The 9,691-nt window shown below is 33.7% G+C and overlaps 1 protein-coding gene across 5 annotated transcripts; it reads left to right on the top strand.

Annotated features, from left to right (window-relative positions):
* The first annotated feature begins 3,708 nt into the window (after window positions 1-3,708).
* LOC109171539 (uncharacterized protein At1g04910-like) lies at window positions 3,709-9,664 on the top strand. Of its 5 annotated transcripts, none has more exons than XM_019320575.1 (12): window positions 3,709-4,183; window positions 5,356-5,406; window positions 5,508-5,598; window positions 5,889-5,965; window positions 6,075-6,163; window positions 6,931-7,050; window positions 7,428-7,544; window positions 7,641-7,784; window positions 7,887-8,010; window positions 8,103-8,294; window positions 8,761-9,138; window positions 9,235-9,664. In XM_019320575.1, exons 1-11 carry the CDS (start codon window positions 3,860-3,862, stop codon window positions 9,118-9,120), a joined length of 1,689 nt encoding a protein of 562 aa, XP_019176120.1. In that variant the 5' UTR covers window positions 3,709-3,859; the 3' UTR covers window positions 9,121-9,138; window positions 9,235-9,664. The 5 variants fall into 5 exon arrangements, with proteins under 5 accessions (XP_019176120.1, XP_019176119.1, XP_019176118.1 ...); XM_019320574.1 differs by having other exon boundaries at window positions 9,216-9,664; XM_019320573.1 differs by having other exon boundaries at window positions 9,208-9,664.
* The last annotated feature ends 27 nt before the right edge of the window (window positions 9,665-9,691 follow it).

Below are 9,691 nucleotides of genomic sequence, written 5' to 3'. Positions count from 1 at the left end.
TAATTTATGTAAAAAAAAAATTTAATACCAACCATCTGAACTGTCAACATCCATAATCCTAACAGCCAATGTTAGGGATTATATAATTTTTAGGCTCATTTGCTCAAAAAAATAGGCTTTGATCAATGTTATCAATGAAGTAAAATTATGAAATTAAAAACTAACACTGTAAATCAGTTTGGAAAAAGCTAACAGTGTATATATATATATATATATATATATATATATATATATATATATATATATATATATATATATATATATGAATACATAAACATATACAAATAGATGCATCTAAGTGAATGGATACATGTACATATTGTTAGCTAGCTAGAAAAAAAAAATCTGGGAAGGAGTTTTATTCCCAAGGAAATATAGGTAATGAGTATAATGTAACCTATTGAGTACAACAGATAAAATTTTCAGAGGAATTGTATTTCCAAGAAACTAGCCGTTGCTTTTTACTACAAATCTAACTATCACTAATCATTCTATTACGAATATCAATGGTCTTTCTTTTCTATAAATTGGCTTCATTCACTTGTGTTACAAAATCATTCATCAATTTCGCTTTCAGTCTTCAAATGTAGATACTAAGCAGCACATTAAAGAGATATGAGGAAGTTACACAATTCCATGAGGATTTAAACAAAAAGGTATGGATTACTAGCAATCAATTTTTATAATTTCAGAAAAATTTGAATACAGGCTAATTTTTTTAGTCATAAATTATTAATAAGAGAAATTATAGGACTTATCTTTGTTTTTATTTTACTATTGAACTGCGAAATTCTCTACAATTTGGTGCTCGATGCTATCCAGATGAGTTTAGATCTGACATGCGAACAAAATAGTTAGGGTTTGTGGTTAATTAGAAGAACACATATTTCAAAATGACATAATTTAAGTACAACTAAGAAAATATGAAGAAAAATACTGGAATATTTAAGTGAGAATTAATTTTTTACAGTTAGAGAAAAACTTATATTTTTTAGAGCTCAAATCATATTTATTTTCGTTTTTCAGATTCGAAATTGATTTGCATGGGTATAAATTGGTTAGGATTTGCGGTCAATTAGAAAAAATATATATACATAAATGACATAAAATAGAGAAAAAAATATAGTGTATTGTATAATCTTCCTTCCATAGTGTTCGAACATGATATCTGCAAATCGACCGAGATTTGGGTAGAACAGTGGGTAAAAATATATAAATAACTAATGAAATTAGTTAGGATTTTTATTTAATTAGATAAAAATATATAGATAACTGAAAGAAATTAGAAATAAATTACCATGTATTGTAGATTCTTGCCTCCATAGTGTTCGAAAGTGTATCTGCAAATCGAATCAGATTTGTGTAGAACAGTGTGAGTAAATTCTTTAATGGTTTTGGAATGGTGAAATGAATGATTTTTAAAGTGATTTTGGTAGTATGGAAGTCGGATTGTAGTTTCGAGTTGGTATTTTTGCCTGGTTTCCTTCTTCGTCGACGGAGGTAGGCTTAGGGCAGAGCAACGAGAGAGACGGCGAGGAAATGGGGCGGTAGTGCTGGAGTGACTCGGGTTTGGGGGGTTTTATATGGTGGGCTATGTTTGGGTCGGGTTTTGGCTGATCTGTTGGGCCAGTGTTTTGGGTATAATATATCTATCTAATAATATATATTCAGATAGGTTGGCCCAGTTATACAAAATAATTTTTTTATACCTGATATAGTTTTAAATAGAAATTTATATATATTAACTTTTTAATTTGTTTAATTGTGGATATTTATATAATTTGGAGTATAAAATTTGAACCATTTTATTGAATTTTTTAGCACATTAATCTTGATTGATTTTTTAAATTCTGTGTGTATATAATTTTTGTTTTATTTTAATCTCATAAGAATATTATAATGTTTCATTTCAATAAATTTTATAACTGTTTGTTATATTATTATTGTAGTTTTTTCTTTATTTGCGTATTCATTAAATTGTGAAATACATATTTAGAATGGATGTATTTCAATAATTACGTGGATATTAAAAACAAAATGTAAATATGGCATTATATATACATATGTGTGTGTGTGTGCGCGTGGGGTCAGTAATATAACTTACTACACTAATATGAATTATTCATTTTTTTTATATACTTACATAATTTGGGACTTATGTATTTATTTCATTTAATTTTTTATTTTTATATATTTTAAAAATTTCAATTGAATATCTAACTGTAGTAATTTTGTTTATAAAGTTCAGCAAAAATTACGAAAAGAGATACGGATTTGTGATCATTCTCTCCATTAGGAAAGGGTGTCGGTGAATTCTACAATAATGTCTTCGTTAAATTCTAGATCATTTTCTGCATCTTCATCCAAAGTTACTATGCGTAATTTCAATTTGCAATATGAGCCCGCTTTGTATTGCAAATGTGGGTTGAAATCTCCGTTATGCGTCGGTCGTGATAGTGGACGGAAATTCTTTGGTTGTCAACTGTGGAAGGTTAGATTACAAATCTTTATATAAAAATCATTTGGGTATGTGGTTAATTTATATGAGTATTTTAATATCACAGGAAAATGATTGTGGATTTTTGGTATTTATTGATGATATTATGAAGAATGCTCAAGTTCAAGAAATCTCGGGCAATATTGATTATGAGGCAACACTAAATGTACTAAGAGACTTGAGTTCTATTTGTCAACGACTAAGAGATGATATGTCATTTGTGCAAATAGAGTGGTCGAGAGTTAAAATGTCAATGAGTGGTGCCACTCAAGTTGAAAAGGAAAGTTGGTCCAAGATGCTTACTGCTATTGTTGTGGTAGGTGTGGTTTTATTAGCAATGTTGCTCTGCTTTGGTACAAAAAATAGTAATAATCTTAGTTTGCCTATTTTGTAATGTTGTTTTAAAAAAAATAGTGTTATAATGGCAAAAGTAAGCTAATGAAGGCATACTTTGTTTGTTGTATTTAGTTTGTAGTTCTACATCTTTTAAAGATATACCAACCATTAATAGTTTTCATTACTCATGTTTTCGAGGTGCATGTTATGCTTTTGGTATACTTTAGTATTGTTTTGAAACATTTTGTATTTCATACTACACATTAAATATTTATTTATTTTCTTAAGATGTGTATTATCAATTCAATATTTAATTACAATATAGTTTAATTTTCATCCCGTGCATCGCACGGGTGCAATACTAGTCTATGTACATAAAACGACATTGAATGAGCGGGAAAATGAAAATTGCAAGAAGTTCTTGCTTTATTATAGAGTTATATTAGATTAGATTAGATTAGATTAGATTAGATTATATATATTCCCATTTTTATTAATTCATTTGTCATTAGATATATTTTCCTTATTTATATTATTTATCTTTTATAATTCTCAATTTTAGATTATTCGCTTCCGCATTTTTCCGCTATTATTATTATTATTATTATTATTATTATTACTATTATTATTATTATTATTATTATTATTATACCCTTTTGATCATTTTACATGTTAACCGCTAATCTAAACAGTTAATTTTATCAAAAATCTTCTTACAAACTGTTGGTCAAATCCGTTAATATAATCCGCTATTTTCTAACCACTAATACAATTCGCTAACTCTGACCGCTGATTGCCAAACAAGACCTCTTTCTATATTGGGTGACGTTCACGCAAGCATATTACAACAATTATGTTATATTTACTGGGTATTTATTTATTTGGTAATTTGGTAATAAAAGATTAAAAGCTCAAAATCGCTGCCACTGGAACTCGATCTGAAGTCAAGTCACATGGACATCGCCCAGTGAGCAAAGTAGCAGTACAGAGAGAGAGAGGCAGTGGGGGTTTACCGAAGAATTCAAGATGGCTTTCAGTCCGAAGCGAGCTATGGCGGAACTCCGCCACTCCAGCTCCATGGGTACCCGAGCGTCGCAGTCTCCGAGGAAGCGTGACGACGTCGGTTTCTCTCCCTCGTTGCCGGGAAGTCCCAACGCCGACGGAGACAACTACCGTGGCCGTCATCCGCGAGATCGCATCCGCTCCCTGTTATCCACCAATCTGCGGTCGATGTTCCCCTTCTTGTTCGCCGACAGGTCTCACCTTCACAATTCCAAGATCTTCTTTCTCTTCGGCGCCGTTATCGTCATCGCTGTAATGATTTCGGCCTTTTCAATTTTCAACAGATTGGTAAGCCATCCTCCTTGGAAATAGATAAGTTAATTGCTATGCGATTAGTTACTAAGATGTTACAGCCTCTGAAATGATTGTCACTTCTAAAGCATTGGGATTAATGGACTAATTAGAGATCAGAGTGAGATCGTTATGATAACATTCTATTGTTCGGCTGCATATCGTTGATGATTTTGTGTGTGATCTTATGGAAATTTGTTGCCTCTTTTGAAGTAACTTGGGCGTAGTGTTTTGTTTAAATGCTAGGTGCTGCTTTGTTTTTGCATTGACATTTGTAATTGAGTTGACAGAGTTGTCAAGTACGGTGCTAGGCTTTCTACAGTCATGTTTTGGTATTTTTGTACTGTTTTCGTGAATATTTTGAGGAATGCTTTTAAGGGAGTTTATTTTAGTTACTGCTGATTACATTGGTGTTTAAAGTTGGTACTTTGGGGCTTGGGCTGTTTCCTATACGACTGAAGAAAAGTGAGTAATTTGACATAGTACTCAGATCTGCTCCAATCACAGTGGTTTAGTGGATTATTGCAGCTGCCTTGGTGAGGCTCAGTTGAGTTCAACTTTGACCCCACTTTCCCTGTCCCTCCTTTTCTTTTTTTTTAGGGCATAGTGAAGAGAACTGATGTATCTTTTAATTGAATTTATTTGCATCCCTAAAACTGAAAAAATGAGTAATTTGAAGACTAGGTGAACGTGAGGATGGTTATTATCTTCTGACCATCTAACTTTTGAACTCTACCTTCCTTTAAGATAACTCCAGAGATATTTAAAAAAAAAAATGAATTTCTAGGTTGCAATGATTGGAAGCTGCCTTATGCACCTAGGATCATATACCAATCTGTACATTTAAGTACCCTGGATTTGATTACCCCCTAGGTTTGGGCTTCTGTGTGAACTGTTACAATTTAATCATCATTCACCTGATGAGGGTTCTTGATGATAAACCTTGGTGCAGTGGATTATAGTGGTTAGGCTTTAATTTACTTTATTTTGGTGCAACTTAGGCTTTCTTTTATACTTCTTTATATTGTTTGTCTTACTAGTTTTTCTAAATAAGAATATTTGAAGGTAGCATGACATTGGCATCCAAATTCCCATATTATAGCATATAAATTCCATAGAAGTTCTAAGATCATCTTACTATATTACTTGTTATGTTCTTTTGTCTGTAGAATGCACCATATTTATGCATCAAGGAGGGCATAACTCTTCATTGTCCACGGGTAACTTCTTTATACACCATCATTGACATTGCTATCCCATTCATATTACTGTATTATTTTTCTTCTTATGTTCCTATATTTAAAATCTCCAGTGTTGTTAGGTTAAAGAGCCTCCTTCACTCTGGGAGAATCCTTATTCTGCCACGACCTCATGGAAGGCTTGTGCTGAAAGGCGAAAGGGTATAATTTCAGGTGCCATTTGTGTTCTAATAGTACTTTCTACTTTCTATATTGCAAGTGAATGGATCAGGCTGTTAACTTTTTGTAATCCCCTTAGTCTAATTAATCAGCCTTATCGGCAAAGGTCTTAGTTGATAGGTAAGTTCAACATCTTTTCATATAATGCAGTGGAAAAAGGAGAGGATAAAAAGAAGTATATGACAATAAATCCATTGATCTGTTCATATGCCCTGATTTGCTTTATACTATACCCAGAAGTAGTGAATTATATAGTAACAGCAATTCTTCCTGATGGTTTGCAGATCTTCCACCTATGAATGAAACAAATGGATACATATTTATTCATGCTGAGGGTGGTCTAAACCAGCAAAGAATTGCTGTATGTTTTTTCCTTCCAGACATTGTCTTATCTTACAAGTGTATTGTCAGACGTGACTAGTTTTTGTGTCATCAACCAATCCTCTAACCTGTCATGCTCTTGTGTGTAGATCTGCAATGCTGTTGCAGTGGCCAAAATAATGAATGCCACTCTTATTTTACCCGTGTTAAAACAAGATCAAATATGGAAAGACCAAACGTGAGTGACACTTGACTATGCAATATGTTCCAGTTATGTTAGAATGATTTAATTGCATTAAAGGTTGTCACTTTTGCCAGTAATGGAAATATAGTACATGTTGCATACTCTTATTTTTCTCTACTTCCTATCTTTGCCTTTGTCTATAATACCTTGGTTCCACTCTTTGTAAATAAGCAAGTTAGGTGATTATATAAATCATAAGTTTAAGGCTAGTAAGCTAGTTGGATGAGGTGGAGTAGTATGAGTGGAATTTTATATGATATCTTAAAGTCCCAGTAAAGTTTAAACACTAATTTTTGTGAATATTTATTTGGATAATAATACTTTGTGGTAATGAGTGTTGAGTATGAAATCAAAATTCCTAAAGGCCGTTGTTTAGCTGTGTATGGATAAAACAAAGTACCACATTAGAAAATGCTGTCACCAGAATAAGGCACTTTTTGTGCCAGTTGAGGAAAAATTGGGAGAGGCTGGACATACTTAACTTAGGCCAACCATAAATAGTAGTAATAGGGGAATGAAGATAAAGAGGAAGTGGTAAACTGAAACCTTCTTAGTTCAAAGTTATCAAGATGCATTTACTAAGTTTAATGGCTTATGGCAGGTTTAGCAATTAATTAGAAACGTGGAATTTATGTAATGGACTCCAACTAGACTAGGACTAAGGCTCTCAATTAAGTTGACTTCAAATTTTATTTTTTTATCTATGTTTTGCTTTATAGTGAAGATTAATAGTCTTTCTGATGAGCTAAAAATGTGTGCAGGAAATTTGAAGACATATTTGATGTTGATCATTTTATAGACTATTTGAAGGATGATGTTCGAATTGTCCGTGATATACCTGAATGGTTTACTGACAAATCAGAGCTTTTCACAAGCATAAGGTTAGGTGTTGCCATTTAATGTCTTACATATACATCAATACATGTTAGCAGTTGTTGGATAGTTGACAATTTTTAACAGAAATAACCTGTTTAGCACTGAGAGCTCCTTAAATTCACTTCTTATCAATCTTCATTTCAAAACATTCCTTTCAGTATATTAGCATTAAGGGTGGGGGGTAAACATTGAAATTTGAAGATTCTTTATATTATTAGTGATCACTTGAAACATTCTCTTATTTAGCAAATGAAGCAGACATTAGGCTATAGTTCTAGAACAATTGTATTCTTTGGGTTTATCTTTTCTATTATCATTAGTTTGTTTTGTACTTGCATTTGGCACATACTTTTCTAGTACTCTTATTTACCATGCTCTCCAGACGAACGGTCAAGAACATTCCAAAGTATGCTTCAGCAGAGTTTTATATAGATAACGTTTTGCCACGAATCAAGGAGAAGAAGATAATGGCCTTGAAACCATTTGTTGATCGGCTTGGGTAAGTAAGTTTCCAAATAGATTTATTTCTTTTGTTGGCCTAACTAGTACCCATGGAGAGAGTTCAATATGAATAATATTTCTCTATGTTGTTCAGGTATGATAACGTTCCTTCTGAGGTAAACAGGTTGAGGTGCAGGGTGAACTATCATGCTTTAAAATTTCTTCCAGAGATCGAACAAATGGCAGATCTACTAGTCTCAAGGATGAGAAACCGTACTGGTAGCTCAAATCCCTTCATGTAAGCTATATCTTCAGAGAAGGCATTCTTAACAATTTTTTAATGTTCTATCTTTATCTTTTTTATTCAATAAAGGATAAGTAAAAGTTGTACCTTAAACAGGGCCCTTCATTTAAGGTTTGAGAAGGGGATGGTGGGATTGTCTTTCTGCGATTTTGTGGGGACCAGGTTGGAAAAGACTCTAATGGCTGCATACAGAAAGAAAGAATGGCCACGGCGGTTCAAGGTTATAAAGATTACAATCAATGTTCTTTCATAAGATCCGAGCTGATCTGAATTCCTGACAGAGCTTTTTGTTTCTGGATTTTGCACGTATAGGATGGTTCACATTTGTGGGCATTGGCCCTGCAGAAGCGGAAGGAAGGCCGGTGCCCTCTTGAGCCTGCTGAAGTGGCAGTATTGCTTAGGGCAATGGGTTATCCTAAAGAAACTCAAATATATGTTGCTTCTGGGCAGGTCTATGGTGGACAGAACCGGATGGCACCACTTAGGAACATGTTCCCTAATCTTGTAAGTTCTTCAATCTTGTAGTTAAATTTATGAGGCTCTTTCATGCCCTTTTGCACTACAAGCGATATATGAAGCTTGTGTATGGAGTGATGCTAATTACAGCCCTTTTTGGTTTTGTATTTTGAATCATATTGTCAAGTATCACTATTGGTTAATCACTAAATTGTGGTGCCAATAAGAGATGATTTGACCTTGGAATCTTTAAATTATCTACTGATTCTCTAGGAAGTTTCTTATAAAAGCCAATGTTGTTGCTCAATAATTGATTTTGACAAAGTTCACTGATCATTACTTATCTTGAATACTATAGACATTTTTTATTTTGACAAAGTTCTAATCATTCATTTTGTGACAGTGAAACTGTGAAACTATGCGCAATGTTCACCCATCACTACTTGAATAGTAGTGTAGATAACATTTCCATTTAAATTCTTCAGTTGTTATCATGATGAATTGTATTTAACAGGTTACAAAGGAGGAATTGGCAAGAAAGGAGGAATTGGATGAGTTCAGGAAGCATGTAACAAGTTTGGCGGCCCTTGACTTCCTTGTTTGTTTGAAATCTGATGTTTTTGTAATGACACATGGAGGAAACTTTGCTAAATTGATAATTGGGTATAGAAGGTACATGGGTCACCGCCAGAAATCTATAAAACCGGACAAGGGTCTCATGTCCAAATCCTTAGGAGATCCATACATGGGCTGGGCTTCCTTCAAGGATGACGTTGTCATTACCCACCAGACAAGGACTGGTTTACCTGAAGAAACATTCCCGAACTATGACATCTGGGAGAACCCCTTAACTCCTTGCATGTGTAAAGCCTGACTACATTAGTCGGTAAAGGTGAATATCTTTAACTCTCTTTTGGAAGAGTATTCTTTTCAGAAAACATTTTGCTTAAGCAATCGGCAGTTCTATAGTGTTAGCATTGTCAAAAAGGTGCAAGGAGAGCAGCACTTTGGGACAGAGAACTTCCTCCCAGCATAATCTGAGATGGACATGGAAATCTGAATGACATGAGAGCTGCAAGTAGGTGAAAGTACACCTTGCATATGTGGAGCAGCCTATGATTTTCACCCGTGTTGTGATTCTTCTCCTAGCCTCTATGAGGACTTGCAGTTTTGTATGTTGGAGGTTAGATTATTTCTCGATTGTTTCATGATAATGTGTAAATTACAACACTGCTAAGCAGCATGGTGTATGATGTTTTCTTGATTAGAATTATAACCTAATCTAAAAATACTCATCTACTTGACATACATAAATTGGCTAAGAAGCATGATGTGTGATGTTTCTTGGCCTCAGAGAATTTTGCTGCTACAGTTGGGCTGAAGCTAGGCTCTGATTGAGATCTGATGATTCTGTTTGAGGTTTGATTGTTTTGCTTTTAGGTTTA

Source organism: Ipomoea nil, unplaced genomic scaffold (assembly GCF_001879475.1).
Source record: "Ipomoea nil cultivar Tokyo-kokei standard unplaced genomic scaffold, Asagao_1.1 scaffold0319, whole genome shotgun sequence".
In the NCBI taxonomy this organism is placed as follows: Eukaryota; Viridiplantae; Streptophyta; class Magnoliopsida; order Solanales; family Convolvulaceae; genus Ipomoea; species Ipomoea nil.
Note: the sequence above shows the minus strand (reverse complement) of the source record. Positions and strands in the feature narration are given on the sequence as shown.